Genomic DNA, 21,449 nt, shown 5'->3' with positions numbered 1-21,449 from the left:
AATCCCGACCGGCATTAAGCATCTGATTTTAATTTTAAATTGATCTATTGATTTTTAGAATTTTGCTGGAGCTCATGCCATATGAGCTCTTGGCTCCTCCGACCTCGTCACAAGTGCCATATGAACTCTTAACTCTTGTTTATATAGGTTGTTCTCATACGCTAATCTGATTGCTATTTGAAGCCCTATCAATTTATAAGGCCTCTGAGTCCCTTTGGCTCAAACTAGAACGTAACACCCACGTGGGTGCAAGCATTGGCGATAGATTTTTCAGATGACATTTAGAATTTGCGCGGGAAAAGTTGAAAGATTCTTGTGACGAGAGACGTATGATTGATTTTCAAATAACTTGCCTTTGAAGTTGATATTCTCGATAATTTTTACTAGCTCATCGTATACGAGCCAGATTCGCTTGCCTTTAGAAATTCGGAACTGCCACTTATTTGCCGGACACAGTTTATTGCTTCGCCAATAAGCCCTTTAGGTTGAATGAACTATTCATCTACTCAACTACAGGTCGTCATATTTACTTGTTACTTTATTTGCATATATAGGCAATGGATACTATCTTGAGGAGCTGATCCTCCGGGTAACAAAGTACCGTTGGGTATATCACAACCAGTTTTAGTTTGGAAGTTAAAAGTTTTACCAAACTCTTAATGAAACAAAGGTAGTAAAGAAAATAGGGGACAAGTTAATGGACTTTTAATTCCTTCTAGTGCTGATCATTTCTAGTCGATATGGCGAAAGGCAAAAAAGTGACGGAGGATGAGAAAATAGTTACTAGTGAAAAGGAATCGACAAGTGAAGATGAAGAAAGTACATTAGAGGATAAGTCAGTGGATAGAAAGGAAAATATTGATGCTTTTCCTGAATTTCGGTAAGGTGTACAATAGCGATTTCCATTACTCGCCGAATAGACCGTCTGGTAAAATTCTAATTAATTGACTTAATTGACTTGCTATCTCAGAAAGGTTTTAGGTTAGTAAAAATAAAACTTTCAGGGATGAATCTACAGACTAAAGTATGTCCCGGAAAGGTATTTTGAAGCAACTGTCTCCGCTCTTTCTCCCTCTGTGAACCTTGCAAAATAGATCTTCTGCTTAATTGAAGCACAACAAAATTGTTTTCAGCTTCATAACTTTGCTCAGTTCCATTTCATAAGGTTTTAAAGATATGCAAGTACATTTCCTAAACTTCGGGGCCCTCTAGAGGGAGAAGGAGTGGAGGTGGGTACTTTAAAATACCTTCCCGGGACATACTTTAGCATGTAGACCCATCCCTGAAAGATTCATTTTCCTAACCTAAACCCTTTCCGAGATAGCAAGAAGTCAATGGACTAGAATTTTACCCAAAATATGATGAAAATATAATATTTTAGTTATAAAATTATGGAAAACACAACAGAGAATTATGGGCAGCATCCTGCCCAGCACGTATTATATTAGTTGCCTAACATAACCAACTCTTCATATTAAATATTTAATTAAAATATACCTGTTTGTAGGTTTTCTCACTGAGACTAAATTAATTATCTTTGAATGCAGACAGAGAAACCGGTTTTGCTTAGATCAAGAACTTGAGTGTAATGGCTATAACACGTAAGTACATAGGTTTGGATTAAATTGAATAATACTAAAATAAATTAATCGTTTTTTATGAACAACAGTCAAGTTATAGAATATCAGGTAGTCTTATATTATTTTTAGATTTCAGAACAAAGCGAAAAATGCTTTTTAAAGATTAACCTAAATGTCGATGACACTCAAGAATTTGTTGAAAGGTCTATAAAGACAGAAAATGCTTGTATAGTTCTCTGAAACAGTAATAATTCATCATAGCGCGGAAATCAGCTAGCAAAAAAGGAAAGGTATAAGCCGAGAAAAAATGGGGCTTTTGATAAAAAATATGTTAAGAAAACAATTCTTACATAATCTGAAGAAAAGTCGTGGATAAGAAATTTTGAAAAGAGATTCCACTGTAGTTTACCCCTCCCCCTAAACTACAAATATATGCACAAATTTTATACCTCTTATGCATTGCTTTTGTTTCTTGATTTCATCAGCGTTGATCCGATTTACTGGTACACGAGTTGAAACAAGAGTGACACATAGGAAATGTGTAATTTGCGCTATAAGTTTGGACATCAGGGGTGGGGGGCAAAGTATAGTAGAATCACTTTCAAAATTTGTTAACCACAATGTTTTTATAGGCCACAATGCCTATATTATGAAGTAAAAGTTGTTTTCTTAACTTGTTTCCTTCACAGTGGCCCCAATCCTTGGTTAAGAGATATTCCATTCGATATCCCATTCAATGTTCTATCCAAATATTATGAGCAGTGTCCTATCCTCGTTTATATGAACTTTTCTGATGGACTGATGTCCTAAGGTGTGATAATGTCTTAAGGATGATTTCTGATGTCTTAAAGTGTATGTTTTGTAAGTAAGGAGCGACCCATCTCAATAGTAACCAAAACTCTAAAAATGATACAAATAGATACATCAAAAGAATCGTTTTTTAGGCTGATTTTAAATATATAAGTTTTATCAAGTTTAATGCTACCCATCACAAGTTACGAGCTTAAGAAAATTCCTCGCATTTTCGAAGAAAGGGGGAAACTCCCCCTAAAAGTCATAGAATCTTAATGAAAACTATCAGATTCAGCGTATCAGAAAACCCTACCGAAGAGGTATCAAGGTCTTTTCTTTCAAAATGTGGACTTTGTATTTTTTGCCAGAAGAAAGATCACGGATGGGTGTTAATTTGTTTTTTTTCCCAGGGGTGATCGTATCGACCCAGTGCTCATAGAATATACAAAGAGGGCTCGTTCAAATGAAAACTAAAAATCCTAATGCCCTTTTCAAGTGATCAAAATATTAAAGGGTAACTAGGCCACCTTCTCTGACAGTTTTTTCCCAAAATCGTCTGATCAAAATATTGAGATAGCAATTTTGTCCATCATAGTCGAAATGCCCAAGAATAATGCATTTGGGTATAACATGACCCCCCCCCCACAGCCCAAGGGGAAGGGTTTTTAAGGTATAAAATCTGCCCATTGTTTACGCATAGTATTTGCTATTTGGATGCATGCATACATTTTCGGGTGTGGGGGAAAATTTTCTGCTGGGGTTTTTCACGGAAGAATTTTCCATGGGGAGAGAAGTCTCCAGGGAGTCAAGTTTTCACAGGAGCTGCAGTTTATGTGGAGTCACGTAAACTACGGGAAAATGCCAGAATTCTTATACAAAATTCTTTTATGTCTTGCTTTTTCTTGTCCGTCTCAATTTTACGCGCGGAGTGGCTAAGAGTAATTGTCCAGGGGATATTTTGGTAATTGTTTAATTTCGTCACAAGCTGTCTAAACTGGAAACTATGCTGTGAAGCACCACTAGTTTCGAAGCAACACTTAGAAATGCTAATTCTAGAAGCGTATCCATTTCTGGTTGACCTTCCCCCTCCTTGGGGCAAACTAAAAATGCGTGAAGTGGGCTTGCTTACAGGTAACATAATAAATATAGAATACAAACCTCGTCCCGCTGCCCATGGGGCTCATGGACTAATACGCTTCGCTCTATGTAGGTAGTGTTATCTGTAAGCGAAATCGGACGTTGCCATGTCTACCTTTCGTAATATTTAACTAATCGCTCTGATTCGCCAGTTCAAATTTATTCACAAGCCAACGTCACAACAGCTAGCATTGCAATTGTTCAGAAACAATTGACTAATTTAACTCGAAAGTGAAAGTGAACCATCTCGGATATTAGCATTAATGGAAGCGTAAGTCATTTAATTATCTTTCGACTTCCCACTTTACAGAAATTACCAGCGATGACTGGAATTAGTATTTAAAATATAATTTCATTCATATTTTACAACCTCATCTTTTCCCTCGGCTTCAAAACCCTTCCCACTATATATATTTTTAGTTAGCCCAATGGAGGAGGAGGGTGAACCAGAAATGAATGCGCTTCTAGGATTAGCATTTCAAAGTGCTATAATATGGAAGCTATGCTGCTTCGCAGCATAGTTTCCAGTTCAGACAGCTTGTGACGAAACTAAACAATTACCGAAATTTTTTACCGGGATTGAATTATCTAGAGGATATTTCCATGGTGAGGGGGTTTCTCCGTGGAAGTGGGGTTAGCTTTGCTGGCATTATTTAAAAAACGATCAGAAACTAAATAAAACAAAATAATTTTCAAATGAAAGTAAGGAGCAACATTAAAACTTAAAACGAACAGAAATTATTACGTATATGAAGGGAGTAAGCCCTTCAACACGTAGCTCTTTTCGCTAAAGCTTGAATTTTGTCCTGTTTCTTTAAGAAAGACTCATGAAAGACAAGGTCCGTTTAATTAGAACAATATGACGCTTTTTTAAAAGTGCTTAAAAAACTTTAGCTTAAAGAGCGAGGTGTAGAGGTAGGGCTACCCTCTTCATATATGTATAACTATAACTTGCACCAAAAGGATAGTTTCAGATCTAGTCAATCACCAAACCAGAATTATTTACTTGGACTTTTGCTTTGAGAGTGTCCAAACTTAGTCGATCAATAGGAAAGTCGTCATAAAAACAACAAAAAACAACCAATACTCTACGTATCAATCAGTTCGTGGTAACGAACTGTAAGTAAGGACCGACCCGGCTCAATAGTAACAGGAACTCTAAAAGACGGAATTTTTATACCAATAGATACATCAAAAGTAATAGAATCTTAATGAAAATCACACCATCAGATTCAGCTTATCAGAGAACCCTACTGTAGAAGTTTCAAAGCTTCTATCCTGAAAAATGTGAAATTTTGTATTTTTTGCCAGAAGAAACATCACGAATGCGTGTTTATTTGTGTATTTGGTTTTTTTCTCAGGGGCGATCGTTTCGACTCAGTGGTCCTAGAATGTCGTAAGAGGGCTCATTCGAACGGAAATTAAAAGTTCTAGTGTCTTTTTTAAGTGACCAAAGGCAACTGGAGGGCAATGAGGCCCCCTCACAAGCTCATTTTTTCTTAAAGTCATCGGATTAAAATTTTGAGATAGCCATATTGTTCAAGTGACTTCACTAAAAAAAATCTAGTGACTATTTCTTTGAGGACGACCTAATCCTTCACAGTCCCCGGGGGAAGGGCTGCAAATTCTGAACTTTACCCATTCTTTATATGTAATATTGGTTATTGGGAAGTATGAATCAAAGAGAAATTATTACGCATATGAGGGGTTCTGCCCCCTCTTCTATACCTCGCTCTTAATACTAAAGTATTTGAAGTAATTTCAAAAGAGCTATTTGTTCTTATTAAACGGCCTTTGTGATTCAAGGGTCATTCTTAAAGAATTGGAACGAAATTCTAACTTTAGCGTAAAGATCAAGGTATTGACGTGGGGGCGAAACCGCTCATGTACGTAATAATTTCTGTTCGTTTTAAGCTTTAATCTAGCTTTTTACTTTCAGTTGAAAAAACTTGGTTGTTTATATTGAATTTTCCATTTGAAAAACTAGTGTTCATTTCAAAAATATGACTCAGTATACAGAGACGTTGCGTGGCATTCGACTCCACAAAATATATGCTAGCTCTTTATTTTCTTTTCAAGGTATGTAGAGTTCTGACTACCTGATATTGTGTATGTCCTGACGGTATAAATTGATAGGCCCTATTCCTCCCTCTTGGAGTAGATAAATAACTTTTGGGTAATTAAAAGCCCCAATATTTCGTAATTCTCAGAAAGTTTGGTCGAGGTCTGGCCAAAATCAGACGTGTTTTACGTACAAATGACAAAATTCCAAAAACGTCCCCTCCCTCCTTAATGCATCTGAAAAGTAGTTTATTTAGCAGCAGAATCCATAGATTCATAGCAATTTAATTGATAACATGCTAATAAAAACTGGACTAGGAGTAAAAGTCAGCAAATTATTAGTTTTGCAGAGTCCTGACTTGTTTTCAAATCTTTTTCATTGTGGCCATGCTCAGGGTGTAACTGATGACTTGCGCAGCAGCTAGGTAAAATAGACTATAGGGACTTTTTTTTTTTTTTTTTTTTTTTTTTTGTTCAACTTCAACTTTGGTAACATATTGTTTTGGAGATCATAAGACAATATACAATTTTACGGACTCGTCGTAAAATAGACTATAGGGACGTCTTTTTTTTATTTATTTATTTATTTTTTTGTTCAACTTCAACTTTGGTAACATATTGTTTTGGAGATCATAAGACAATATACAATTTTACGGACTCGTCGTAAAATAGACTATAGGGACGTCTTTTTTTTAATTTTTTTTTTATTTGTTTATTTTTTTTTTGTTCAACTTCAACTTTGGTAACATATTGTTTTGGAGATCATAAGACAATATACAATTTTACGGACTCGTCGTAAAATAGACTATAGGGACGTCTTTTTTTTTATTTTATTTTTTTTTTTTGTTCAACTTCAACTTTGGTAACATATTGTTTTGGGGATCATAAACCAATATACAATTTTACGGACTCGTCGTAAAATAGACTATAGGGACGTCTTTTTTTTATTTTTTATTTATTTTATTTTGTTCAACTTCAACTTTGGTAACATATTGTTTTGGAGATCATAAGACAATATACAATTTTACGGACTCGTCGTAAAATAGACTATAGGGACGTCTTTTTTCATTTTATTTTATTTTATTTTATTTATTTTTTTTTTATTCAACTTCAACTTTGGTAACATATTGTTTTGGAGATCATAAGACAATATACAATTTTACGGACTCGTCGTAAAATAGACTATAGGGACGTCTTTTTTTTTTATTTATTTTTTTTTTTTTTCAACTTCAACTTTGGTAACATATTGTTTTGGATATCATAAGACAATATACAATTTTACGGACTCGTCGTAAAATAGACTATAGGGACGTCTTTTTTTTATTTATTTATTTTTTTATTTTTTTTGTTCAACTTCAACTTTGGTAACATATTGTTTTGGAGATCATAAGACAATATACAATTTTACGGACTCGTCGTAAAATAGACTATAGGGACGTTTTTTTTTTTTTTTTTTTTTTTTTTTTTTTTTTTTTTTTTTTTTTTTTTTTTTTTTTTTTTTTTTTTTTTTTTTTTTTTTTTGTTCAACTTCAACTTTGGTGACATATTGTTTTGGCTATTATAAGACAATATACAATTTTACGGACTCGTCGTAAAATAGACTATAGGGACGTCTTTTTTTATTTTGTATTTTATTTTATTTATTTATTTATTTTTTTTGTTCAACTTCAACTTTGGTAACATACTGTTTTGGAGATCATAAGACAATATACAATTTTACGGACTCGTCGTAAAATAGACTATAGGGCCGTCTTTATTTTGTTCAACTTCAACTGTGGTAATATACTATTTTATAGATAATAAGAGAATACCCAATTTTACGGGCTTGTCGTAAATCTCAATAAATGTTGAATTATTGACGAAAAATAAACTCCTAGTGATTAATGTCAAAAAAATTCCAGCTATTGGCAGTTAACTTCAATTATTTGAACTTTTTTCTCTTTTTTTTTTAGCGGAAATGATTTGCGTTTGTGGTGGTACATATTTGGAATCTTAGTCTCATTAGCAATTGCAACGAGGTTTTATCAACTCAGTCAGCCTGATCACGTTTGGTGAGACATTTTTAACCCTTTACCTTACCCTTAGCTGTAGATTGTTCTAAATGTTATTTTTGTCACAATTAGATTCCTTTTAATTATTTAGAAAGGCACTGTTTCTGAGAATATAATTTTTTATTGAATGAAAGAGAAAACAAAATTATTTCTTTCTATAATATATTAGAAAGTCCAAAAGAACTTCATGAATGAACCTAAACTTGAAAAATTAAAACAGAAATCCCGATATAATCCAGTCTACAAGACATCATTGAAGGAAGAAAAGCCTATGGCTGTTATAAGATCATTTTGAATTCTTTTTTTATTGTAGAATGAGTTTCATTATGAACTTGTTTGTATCTTTTGTCGAATGTCGTACACTCAAGATTTCAGCTGTTCTGGTTTGCTTTCTTCTTGATGAAAATTTCACTATATTTTTGTCCTCCGATATTATTGGATGGGCCGTATCCTGTATTTGATTGAGAGGAAGGGTTCAACCATGAATACGTCCCTTAAACCATTACATAATCGAAAAGTATGTTTTAACGGAATTATCAGCTTTTATTTGGGAGGGATTAAACGTGGTGTAGCCTTGCTGAAAGATTCTTTTAAATACTGTTTTATGCCGTTATTATGTATATGTATATATATTAATGCTTGTAGTGTCCCATCAACTGTCTAAAAATCGCTGCCTCTTAAATATCCTTTTTCTAAATACCGTTTTTTCCAAAAACCTAAGGCTTTACGTTATAGTATAGAACATTAGGGAGTAGATTTTGTGTGTGACGTTCGAAGTTGAGTCGAGCTTTGCATAAAAATGTTATATTAGAAAAGTTTATGTTATGTTAAGTAAAGGTCAACATGGTTGCAATGATAATCATTGGGAAAATAAATTGAAAGAAATTGAATAAAAGAAATTGAGTGAAAGAAATTGAAGAAAAAGAAATAATAAATTGAAAGAAAATAAATTGAAAGAAACATTTTTTAAGTATTTGTTTTATGATGACTGTAATGAATCCAGATGATGATTATGATGATGTTGTGGATTTTTACGTTAGCCTAATATAACAGGACTTGGTTAAGTTTTGAAAGTTGTGCTTGATGTAACGTAACTTAATCACTTAGCATAGAAAATTACACTTGCAGTATGAAAACTACTGAAAAGGATTGGATACCCTAAAAATCATTTTGTGAACCTTAACATCGGCGGACCGTCTTAATGACATAGAGTCCATTAAAGAATTCTGTCAGGGGACTAGCTGTCACTAATAGGTATTGAAGGGTTGAAACGAACTTGTGGTTCGAAAATAAAATTTAACTGGAAAGACAGAAAAATTGTGTTCGTAAGGTTGTCAATCAAAGCGGAAAGGAACTCCCAAAGTGGCAAAACTCATCAAATGGCATTCCTCTTGAACTAATTGTTGGCGTTTTCCTCCTAAGTAGCCTGTGCTATAACACTGATCGGACTGTTCGGGATTGCCCTTTCCTGAACTTTAAAAAGAAAACTCTGCTCCCTCTAAACGAAAAAGCAAAATTCTGACTTTCTAATGATGTAAGTCTCATCAAAGCTAAATTTCTCCTCTCCAGCACAAAACGAGATTTTTCTAAGATTTCTAGGAAACTAGGTGTCTAGTTTTAATTCTCTGTCGTTCATTTGGATCTCTTATCCAAGCTCTACAAGTTATGGTAAAACCGCCCATTCAATTCTAAGTAATTTGGCCGCAAAGACTATAAACAAGAACATTTTGTGATTGGGTGATTCTCTAAGGTGTCGAGTCCCTTAAGGACGTTCGTGTCACATCTTCCTAGAAATTGTTCTTTCACTAAGTGGCAGGACTCTTTTCATGCTACATTTTTTAAAAATCCTGCTTACACTTATTAGTATTATTTCTCTGTCCCAACACTAATATTAGGAATTTAATAACCTGTTGTGAAGGAATATGTTTTAATATACGTTTATGTGAGAATTCCCTTTTTTGCCGTTGAATATCTCTGCTGTTGTATTCTACCGTTTAACTAAAAGGGCGCAGTTTGGGATCCCTTAATACTTATCAAGGCTTCGATGTCAAATTTTAATTTACCATAGTATGTTGTCACCGTCTAGGCTGTTTTACAAATAGGCAATGGTACAGCTGATTCAGCCAAAACTGTAGCTACGCTACTGGTAGACTCATGTCTGATTAAATAAAAAAAAAACGAGTTTTTTTAACTGAAAGTAAGGAGCGACATTAAAACTTAAAACGCACAGAAATTACTTCGTATATGAAAGAAGCTGCTTCCTCATCAACGCCCCGCTCTTTACGCTAAAGTTTTTTACTGTTTTAAAAAGAAGAATTGAGAGAAAGAGTCAAACTTTAGCGTAAAGAGCGGGGCGTTGATGAGGAAGCAGCCTCTTTCATATACGAAGTAATTTCTGTGCGTTTTAAGTTTTAATGTCGCTCCTTACTTTCAGTTAAAAAAACTCGTTTTTTTATTTAATTTCTGAACGTTTTTGAATCAATGCATGTTTTGATTTTGGCTCTCCGCAGAGGAATAATCAAAACGAAATTTTGCATATTTTTTTTTTTGGGGGGGGGCTAAATGGCTTTCTCATAATTTTGATCGAATGATTTTGAGAAAAAAGAGCGGGGGCGAAGCCTAGTTGCCCTCCGATTTTTTGGTTAATTAAAAAGGCAACTAGAACTTTTAATTTTTTACGAATCTTTTTATTGGTAAAAGATTTACGTAACTTATAAATTAGCTTACGTAAAGAACTTTTGTATTCTCATGTTTTTATTACATATATGAGGGGATTCGCCCCATCGTCAGTACCTCGCTCTTTACACTAAAGCTTAAATTTTATCCCAATTCATTAAGAATGGCCCCTGAATCACAAAAGCCGTAGAATAAATAGTTGAAATTACTAAAAATACTTTAGCGTAAAGAGCTAGGTATCATAAGGAGGTGAGTCCATTATATGGGTAATAATTTCTGTTTGTTTTAAGTTTTATTGCTGTTCCTTACTTCCAGGTGAAAAAGCTTTTTCACATTTATTTTTTAATTTTTTTTTTAAATAATGCTAGTAAATCCTGCTCTCCCTTCATGGAAGTTTTCTTCTCCCATGACAAATTCTCGATGGAAAGTTCCCCCAGTATATCCCCCTCTTCTAACCCCTCCCCCCAACCAAAAAAATCCTCCTGAAAACGCCTGTATACTTCCCAATAACCATTACTATATGTAAGCACAGGTCAAAGTTTGTAACTTGTTGCCCCTCCCACGGGGACTGTGGGGGAGTAAGTCGTCCCCAAAGACATAGTTATAAGGTTTTTCGACTACGCTGAATAAAATGGCTATCTCAGAATTTTGATCCGTTGACTTTGGGAAAATAATTAGCGTGGGAGGGGGCCTAGGTGCCCTCCAATTTTTTGGTCACTTAAAAAGGGCACTAGAACTTTTCATTTCCGTTAGAATGAGCCCTCTTGCAACATTCTAGGACAACTGGGTCGATACGATCACCCCTGGGGAAAAAAAAACAAAAAAACAAAACAAATAAACACGCATCCATGATCTGCCTTCTGGCAAAAAATGCAAAATTCCACATTTTTGTAGATAGGAGCTCGAAACTTCTACAATAGGGTTCTCTGATACGCTGAATCTGATGGTGTGATTTTAGTTAAGATTCTATGACGTTTAGGGGGTGGTTCCTCCTATTTTCTAAAATAACGCAAATTTTCTCAGGCTCGTAACTTTTGATGGGTAAGACTAAACTTGATGAAACTTATATATTTAAAACCAGCATTAAAATGCGATTCTTTTGATATAGCTATTTGTATCAAAATTCTATTTTTTAGAGTTTTGGTTACTTTTGAGCCGGGTCGCTCCTTACTACAGTTCGTTACCACGAACTGTTTGACAAACTGTCAGCAAAAACTGTGTCCTAATTGATGGTTCGATTAAGTGTGCTTGACTTTAGAAAGGAAGGAAACAAATTTACATTGATCTATATCATTTTTTGTAGGTTGATTGTAATAAAGATAAATTTGTAAATCTGAATTTTATCCAACCTGATTGAATATCCTGTTAACTTCAATGTCAAAACTGAAGGATTTGATACTAAAATGAAAACACCTTTAAAAAAAGTAGCTTTTGGGCTAACATGCACACAGGGGGACAGGGGAGCATTCTGGCCCGTGTCTCCTCCCCAATTAGGCAATTTCTTGTACTTTAAATTTTTGTGTTATTTACTTCACTAATTTTTTTTTGGATTCTTTGGAACCTCTGAAACGAAATTTTGTTGTGGGGAAAAATATAGCTGTGTCAATACTTAACCCTTCAAGTACTTCTGTAACTTAAATAACTCTTCGTCTCAAAGTACTTGTGCTATTGCGAGATTTCACAAAAAGAACGCAAATGAAATTTTTAGCATTTCTAAACAAACAAACAGTCCATAAGTCTCTAAATTAAACCTGATAAGTTGAATTTATTACGAATAAGAAAAAATCCAATGAAAAACTTACAATTAAAGGAAAGCGTAACGGAATAAACCCAATAGCGAAAAGGGGTTGCAAAATGTTTTATTCCAAAGTCGAAAAAAATATTTATTCCAAAATCTTTCATTTTTTTTAGATTATTGTATTCATCATGACTGTTCTATTTCGTCTTGAAAGACATCTTCGTCAAAACAAATGAGATTCCACTAATTTCACATTTATACCTACTACTTCAGCTTTTTTATGTAAGCAATACTTTAGCTTTTTTAGGTAAAGTATTTTTTCTACGATCTTAAATTTTTTTAAATCAATTGAAGTTTGATTTGTATTGTTAAATATAGGTTGTGTGTGTTTGTGAGGGAAATTTGCTTTTGGTTTAACCTTAAGGGCTTTGATGCTTCAAAGTTTATCTGAGCAACTCAAACCTTGGCAAGTTGAATTACTTGATTAGTGTGCTCGGGTTATCGTACTTAACCCCAAGGTTTGATTTCTAGGCTCTATTATATTAAAAAAGAAGCACTCAGAATAAAATAAAATAAAGTGCATTGTAAAAAAAGCCCTAGGTTAGTTCCATAGAATATATGAGAAAATCGTACAAATGTCGGTTTTTCATTTGGTAGTAAGGGGGGGGGGTACATAACTAAAGACCTTTCCTTCTCTGAGTACATGCCTACCTGATGTATTTTTGTTCCTACGAATTAATTTCTGGTTAGAGAGGTGGGTTAATTCAGCAGACTAATGGAGACGAAATTTTGTAGTATCTCTTGTAAATAAAGGAAACATTCGGGTATTATTAGAACTGGACTCTGAGGCTCCTTTTAAGTATGTGCCTGGATTTTGGCCATCATATTATATATCCTATCTACTTTCAGCTGGGATGAGACTCATTTTGGAAAATTTGCTGGGTATTATATCAATCGAACATTTTTCTTCGATGTACACCCACCACTTGGAAAGGTAAATTCTTGTTTATTTTTATATTTATACTTTTTAAATTTATCTTATCTTTATCTCTTTTCTATTCTTGCGGTTTCATGTAGTGTATTTTTTCCCCTTTTTCTTAGTGAATTCAGTCAATTTCCTAAATATTTTAAAATAAAAATTTTAAGGAAACATAATTTTTTCTTAAATATATAAAAAAGGAAAAGGCACTTCGAGCTATTAGTATTTCTATATATGTAAAAACGCTTTTTAGTCTAAGGCTGTTGCTAAAAGCTCAATCAAAATATCTTACACGAAAAGAAAATCTTTTAATGCAAGACCCTTGGGCTCTAGGGTTCTAGGATCTAGGCTTCTAGGGTCCCTTGAAATAGCTTTCTATGTTTAAACAATGTATCAGTGGCAGATCCAGGAGGGGAGCGCCCCCCCCCCTTTACGTAGTGATGGATTTGGGGTTGGAACTGCTTCCAAGGGCTCTCCACTGCTGCTGCGTTCCAACCCCAAATCCATCGCTACGTTATGGAGGGGGGAGGTCCCCACCTGGATTTGCCACTGATATACTGTTTAGACATAGAAAGCTATTAAATAAAAAAAAACTAATTTTTTAGCTGAAAGTAAGGAGCGACATTAAAACTTAAAACGAACAGAAATTACTCCTTATATAAAATGGTTTGTCCCCTCCGCAATGCCTCGCTCTTTACGCTAAAGTTTTTAATTGTTTTAAAAAGCAGAATTGTGGCAAAGAGTCAAGTTTTAATTGTTTTAAAAAGTAGAATTGTGACAAAAAATCAAACTTTAGCGTAAAGAGCGAGGGATTGCGGAGGGGACAAACCATTTTATATACGGAGTAATTTCTGTTCGTTTTAAGTTTTAATGTCGCTCCTTACTTTCAGCTAAAAAAATTAGTTTTTTTTATTTAATTTCTGAACGTTTTTGAATTAATGCATGTTTGGTTTTGGCTCTCCGCACATAAATTATTAAAATGAAATTTGTATATTAATTGTTTTTTTGGCTAAATGGCTTTCTCTTAGTTTTGATCAGACGATTTTGAGAAATAAGGGGTGGAGAAGGAGGCCATGTTGCCCTCCAATTTTTCGGTTGCTTAAAAAGGCAACTAGAACTTTTAATTTTTAACGAACGTTTTCATTAGTAAAAATTATACGTAACTTATAAATTAGCAACTTACGTAACAAACTTTCATAATCTTATATTTTTATTATGTATACAAGGGGGTTTGTGTCCTCGTTAATACTTCGCTCTTTACACTAAATCTTAAGTTTTGTCCCAATTCTTTAAGAATGACCCCTGAATCAGAAAGGCCGTAGAATAAATAGTTGAAATTACTAAAAATACTTTAGCATAAAGAGCGAGGTATTTATCTCCTCCTAAATACCTCGCTCTTTATGCTAAAGTATTTTTAGAACCCCTCATATGCGTTATAATCACTGTTCGTTTTAAGTTTCAATGCTACTCCTTCCTTTCATTTGAAAACACGTTTTCATGTTTATTTTTCATTGTTTTTTTTTTATATTAATGCTAGAAAATCATGCGCCCTTTTCCTTGAATTTTTCTTCCCCCATGACAGATTCCTCCAAGGAAAGATCCTCCAACATAGCCCCCTCCCCTCAGCCCCACCCCCCAAACAAAATAAAATCCCCTGAAAACGTCTGTACACTTCCCAATAACCATTACTATATGTAAACACTGGTCAAAGTTTGTAACTTGCAGCCCCTCCCTAAGGGATTGTGGGGGTGTATATCATCCCCAAATACATAGTTATTATGGTTTTCGATTATGCTGAACAAAATGGCTATCTCAAAATTTTGATCCGTTGACATTGGGAAAAAAATGAGCGTGGGAGGGGGCCTAGATGCCCTCCAATTTTTTTGGTCACTTAAAAAGGGAACTAGAACTTTTCATTTCCGTTAGAATGAGCCCTCTTGCGACATTCTAGGACCACTTGGTCGATACGATGACCCCTGGAAAAAAAAGAAACAAACAAATAAACACGCACCCGTGATTTGTCTTCTGGCAAAAAATACAAAATTCCACATTTTTGTAGATAGGAGCTTGAAACTTCTACAGTAGGGTTCTCTGATACGCTGAATCTGATGGTGTGATTTTCGTTAACATTATGACTTTTACGGGGCGTTTTCCCCTATTTTCTTAAATAAGGCAAATTTTCTCAGGCTCGTAACTTTTGATGGGTAAGACTAAACTTGATGAAACTTATATATTTAAAATCAGCATTAAAGTGCGATTCCTTTGGTGTAGCTATTGATATCAAAATTCAATTTTTTAGAGTGTTGGTTACTATTGAGCCGGGTCGCTCCTTACTACAGTTCGTTACCACGACCTGTTTGATTTCAAGGAACCCTAGAAGCTCATCTGAAATGATAAGATTCTAGAGGAATTGTTGCCCCCAACTTGTGCCCTTTGTAGGCACCTTTCATAAGCCCAATAAGAGTAGCGTTGTCTTTTGTCAACTTACATGTTCAGTCTATATATTGTTTAGACATAGAAAGCTATTTCAAGAACCCCAGAACCTCATGTGAAATGATAAGATCCTGGAGCAATTTCGGCTCCCAACTTGTGCCCTTTGTAAGCACGTGTCTTTACCCAATAAGAGTAGCGTTGCCTTTTGTCAACTTATATGTCCAGTCTTCCAAGAAGCTATGTATCTTCTAGGCATAGAAAGCCATTTGAAGAAACCCTAGAATCTCAGATCCTGATGAATGTTGGCTTTCAACTTGTGCCCTTTGTAGGCAAGTGTCTTATACCCAATAAGAGTAGCGTTGCCTTTTATCAACTTATATGTCCAGTCTTCCAAGAGGTTATATATTTTTTATTCATAGAAAGCTATTTCAAGTAACCCCACAATCTCATATGAAATGATAAGATCCTGGAGGAATTTCGGCTCCCAACTTGTGCCCTTTGCAAGCACGTGTGTTATACCCAATAAGAGTAGCGTTGCCTTTTGTCAACTTATATGTCCGGTCTTCCAAGAAGCTATATATTCTAGGCATAGAAAGTCATTTGAAGAAACCCTAGAATCACAGTTCCTGATGAATGTTGGCTTTCAACTTGTGCCCTTTGTAGGCAAGTGTCTTATACCCAATAAGAGTAGCGTTGCCTTTTGTCAACTTATATGTCCAGTCTTCCAAGAGGTTATATATTTTTTAGACATAGAAAGCTATTTCAAGTAATCCCACAATCTCATATGAAACTAGATATACGTTGCATGGGCAACGTGAGGTGTTGCGGCAACCTTTGCTCGGCTTCGCCTAGTAAAGCGTTGCGAGAGCAACACTTTGGTTTTGTTTCCTCGCTTTGACTAAACGCTGAAGTTGTTAATCTGTAAGGATGCTAAAATACATACTAGGTACACCAACTCGCAAAAGTTGCAAACTCCTCATTGCTAAAGATGATTGTAGCTTTACAGCCGATTATTACTTACAAGTCCCCTACATGTCTTACCACCGGAACCAAATTGGTCTTACCATCAAATACAACGGAAACAAAAAATAGGTACACCGACTAGTAAGAGTTGCGAACCCCTCATTGCCGAGGATGATTATGAGCTAACAGCCGACTGTTGCTTACAACTCCCCTATATGTCTCACAATTGGTATCGGCCTATTTTTGGTTTCAGTGTGTACCTTACTAGTGAAGTTGTCAACCCCTTTAAACTTCCAAACTGGTATATCTCATGAAGGAATTTTTGCACAAAAAAATGGATGACATATACTTTGATCAGCTCATCAAAAGCTATCGACTGCCGTCGAAAAAAAAAATCTATCTGTCTTAGTTTAAAAGTTGACTTTTTTGCCGTAGGCCAACTTTCTAACGTCATCACTTAGAAAGGAGCAAAGGATAACCTCTAATTTCTTTAGCAATGAGAGAACTTTTAAAGTTTAAGAGGCACATCTGATACCATTTCTTTACCGCAATCCCAAGTGCGAAAAACCGAATGATAAACTCAGCTGAAATCACGAACAGAAATGGGTAGAAACAATAGATGGCAGCACTTTCGGACCCGTGGGAAAATGCCGCTTTTTTGCTTCTCTAAATTTTTCTATTTATCACTCAAAGAAGATATATTGGCTGTGGGGCAGGGAACTGTCGCATATATTTAACACTTATAGATTTTAGTCCATCTTCAATTTGAAACTGCTGCCTGCCTGCTTGCCTGCTAGAACGGAGCTTTCCACTCGAAAGCAGAAACATGGTTTGATGAAACGAAAGCTTGGCTGCATAACTTCAGATAGTACTCTCTGACATAGGCTATACAACTCCTCTTCACTTCACACACTATAGGCTCTGGCTCAAGGACAAGCAAAAACCATCCTTTTTGGCCCCAGGCAAGAGTTCTACGAAGCTTTCCAAAATGTAAAGTCATATTCATCAATCCGGCCTAAGGTCCACACTTTCCGTAAAAACCGCAGAGGTTAGACCCTTACCACTTTCTAGGAATAAGCTGAAATCGGGGTGCTAGGAACAAAAAAAAAAACCCACGACAAAACCAAAGTGTTGCTCTCGCAACATAATGATAAGATCCTGGAGGAATTTCGGCTCCCAACGTGTGCCCTTTGCAAGCACGTGTCTTATACCCAATAAGAGTAGCGTTGCCTTTTGTCAACTTATATGTCCAGTCTTCCAAGAAGCTATGTGTCTTCTAGGCATAGAAAGCCATTTGAAGAAACCCTAGAATCTCAGATCCTGAGGAATGTTGGCCTTCAACTTGTGCCCTTTGTAGGCACCTGTCTTATACCCAATAAAAGTAGTGTTGCGTTTTGTCAACTTACATGTTTAGTTTTCCAAGAAGCTATATATTGTTTAGACATAGAAAGCTATTTCAAGAAACCCCGGAATCTCATGTGAAATCATATGACCCTAGAGGAATTTTTGCCCCAACTTGTGCCCTTTGTAGGCACCTGTCTTATACCCAATAAAAGTAGTGTTGCGTTTTGTCAACTTACATGTTTAGTTTTCCAAGAAGCTATATATTGTTTAGACATAGAAAGCTATTTCAAGAAACCCCAGAATCTCATGTGAAATCATATGACCCTAGAGGAATTTTTGCCCCCACTTGTGCCCTTTGTATGCACCTGTCTTGCAAACGCTACCTTCCAACAAGCTATCTCTTTTAGGCAAAGCTATTTTAAGGAACCTTAATTTTACTCCATGAACCTTTTAATCAAGATATCTAATGTAACAGCTTAGAATATGGCTTATTTTTATGGTCCCAGATACAGCCCTAAATAATATATTTCTTCGTCATTTTTATCTCGTGATTCGATATATTTTTTTTTATAAATCTGTTCCTCACACTCTTGACCCGGTGACTCGATGGAAAATATTTTCTCTAAGGGATGGTTTCAGAATTACTAGATAAAAGTATTATTTATAAATATAAATAACTTATGATAATCTGATAAATAGAAACATGCTGCATATTATAAAATAAGAATTTTTTCTTTTCTTTTACTTTTATATATATGATGACTATATCTTTGACCATCAGGGGGTGGGGGTTTATCAGAAAAGTGACCATGATATTTGTAAAGAACAAAATAAGGAATCTAACTGTACTATTTTAGCATATATTTAGAAATGGTCAATCATAATAAATTTGCCAAAAAATTTCTTGTGAAGCAAAGTGTTTTTCTTCACAGCTTTATGAAGCAAAAGTATTGTTTATCATTTATTAACATTTATTGTTTATAATTGTATTTCGTTTGACAGTATGGTGTAGTAATCAGGCACACAAGCTGTATCTTATTTGAAGGATCTACAATCAATTGCAAGAGACAACCCCATTATGCGAAAAATATGCAAAATTATTGGAATCACCGCATTTTGGGATTTCAGGAAGGGAGAGGGTCTAATCATCCCTCTATACTTTGTGCCCGTGTATTGTATTCCGGATTGTTTGTATTTTATTTTCAACATAATGACTGCAGATGTTATTAACAATTTTTTATTTATATATTTTAGATGCTGATTGGTCTATATGGGTATCTCAGTGGATATGACGCCACTTTTCCTTTTGAAAAGCCTGGGGACCGCTACAATGACACTCATTATATGGGGATGAGAGTGGTAAGTGAGCTCAAACATTTAAATAAAAACAGAATCAATTACGCCGTTGCCGTTAGACTCTAAAAATGTGATGAACAAACTGACTTCATCGGTGAAAACCCGTTTGTAATGATTTGAAGTCTCAATGGAAATAATTTATCAGCCTAATAAATTGGTTTTGTTTTTTTGGTCGCACAAAATGCAAAACATTTATTTAGAGCGAAAAATTACTAAACCAGAAGTACTGAACTTTTTAAGGGAGATTGGAAGGACAAGTATTTTTTTTTTTGAAGATATACACACAAATGTATTTTTTTTTAAATATGGGAGGGTAGGGGAATTTATTTGGCGAGGGGCAAAAAGTCAAAGGGGCAAAGTTATCCCCTCCTCGAACGGCTACCTGCGCAAAGGTTTGATGTTGTGGGTACAGGCACCCTTAAAATCTCTAGTTTTTTACGGTTCTTTCCTTAGTTTCTTTAACTCGCCCCTTCCTTAAACAAAGTCATGTGTGTGTGCATGACAAAAACATTTACTTTATCAAATAATTGCGTAGGAAGTATTAAACATAATAACCTATATGTGCCTCTTGAGGTTTTTTGTTCCCTGTGTGATTTTTTGTATGTTGTTTTTCCATTCTCTTGCGGTTTTAGCATATCGCCGAAAGAAAACAATTTTGCCATCATGCCATAGCTGAGATTCATTTCTACCTATCTATCGGATTAAATTTAGAAATTAGGTTTACATGTTCTTTTAGATTAAAAATAAAGTGAGGTTCAATATCATTGAAAAGGGGGCAGTTTATCTTTTTTTCTTTTTTTTTGCTAGTTTAGAATTTTCCCTAAGAAAAACTCTGAGCAATTTCAAAAGTGTCACTCACTGAATTGATAGATCTGAGACTGATAAATCCAATGATATACGCATTTTGTCTTTTTGGTTCAAGTTACAGCTGCAGGCTGGTCGCAAAATTACTAGTTTCAGAGGGAACATTAAAGGGGACCCTTCGAAGTGCAATCATTTATTTATTGATAGCCGTGACGAGCCGGGTTCACTGGTATGATTGAAGTACGGAGAAGGCCGTTCTTTTTGTGCTATGTATTTTTTTTTATGCCGATGTTAACTTTTAAGTAATAGAACTTTGAAGGCTATACGATTGTGATTCCCACCTTACCCTGTTTTCCAGCATTTTATGTCGGAGTATGTAGATTTCTTGAGTATGTTTTCACACTACAGTTTGGATACCTCTTTCATTTTGTACTTGTTGGGTTACTTGGAATTTGATTAGAATAATGACAAAATTTAATCCAGCCCCTTTAACATCGCCTTTAATTAACCTGTAACTCTTTAATCCCTGAATAATTTAATCATGACTCCGCTTTGTGGATAGAGATTGATAGTTGACATAGGGTTATTTCAATTCTACTGGATATTATGTTGCATAAATTAACACGATTTTTTCGGATAGTTCAGGGATACCGCAGAAGGTGGTGCTTTGATAGAAGTACTGATAAAAATTGTTTCACAGAAGATATTCAACTGAGTACCTTTTCATTATGTTTTTGTGACCATCACCTCTTCCCATCGATCATCCTACATTTTATGTTGGGAAATTTAGGTATTTCATAGATTTCTTGCATGACTCCTCATGTGGGGCTTTGGGTTCGCCTATGTATGACTGATGTTAATCCTCTCCATTCAGTGCAAAGCTAGGAGAAGTAGGAAGTTGTCCAGCCTCTCCCCTGTTTAAAGAAAACCTCTTGATTTTCTAAGCAACTAACTAACAATAACTTGCTACAGCACCGAGCCGCCTGAGGCTAACACAGCTACGCACGTTCTCCTCCCTTCCAATCTGTTCAAAGCCTTCCTCTTTACACCCCTCCGCCAGCAAGTTCTAATTTTCCTTAGATGTTTATATACGACATGCTCCCACCCCTTGTCCAAATTTGATAAACTATGAAAAAAGGTCGTTTTTACATTAGGATTTCTCTCTTCGATTTATGTCCTCATGTACCCTTTGCAGAATTTTAGAACATTCATAGGAAATCCACATAGAAACCATATTGACACAATAGGTGTGCTAAATCTCAAGCATTAGGCTATTTGTTTCTAAAATTAAAAAAGGCGAAGGTAATCTTGTCGCACTAATTTAATGTTTCTACCATATTTGAATCTGTAATTCATGTTTTTTTGAATTGTTTCTTAAAATAGAATAAGTCTGGTATGTTCCTTTCAAATATAGGCTATTATCTGCACTCTCAATCTCGATTATTGTTTAAATTTGAAATATCGATTACGTCCATATGGGGGAGGATGTAGGACGATAAGTTAAGATGTTTAAAAATACTAGAAACTGCTTAATT

At 35.1% G+C, this 21,449-nt stretch overlaps 1 protein-coding gene across 1 annotated transcript in view; it reads left to right on the top strand.

Moving 5' to 3' along the window:
- Window positions 1-613: 613 nt before the first annotated feature.
- The window catches only part of LOC136029741 (protein O-mannosyl-transferase 2-like), a 98,596-nt gene continuing 77,760 nt past the window's right edge, over window positions 614-21,449 (top strand). The window contains exons 1-4 of the mRNA XM_065708247.1: window positions 614-880; window positions 7,523-7,621; window positions 12,945-13,029; window positions 19,009-19,113. Coding sequence (XP_065564319.1) covers window positions 741-880; window positions 7,523-7,621; window positions 12,945-13,029; window positions 19,009-19,113 — 429 coding nt within the window. The 5' untranslated portion in view covers window positions 614-740. The remainder of the gene's footprint in view (window positions 881-7,522; window positions 7,622-12,944; window positions 13,030-19,008; window positions 19,114-21,449) is intronic.

Source organism: Artemia franciscana, chromosome 7 (assembly GCF_032884065.1).
Source record: "Artemia franciscana chromosome 7, ASM3288406v1, whole genome shotgun sequence".
NCBI classification, from domain to species: Eukaryota; Metazoa; Arthropoda; class Branchiopoda; order Anostraca; family Artemiidae; genus Artemia; species Artemia franciscana.
This window is presented reverse-complemented; position numbering and strand designations above follow the sequence as displayed.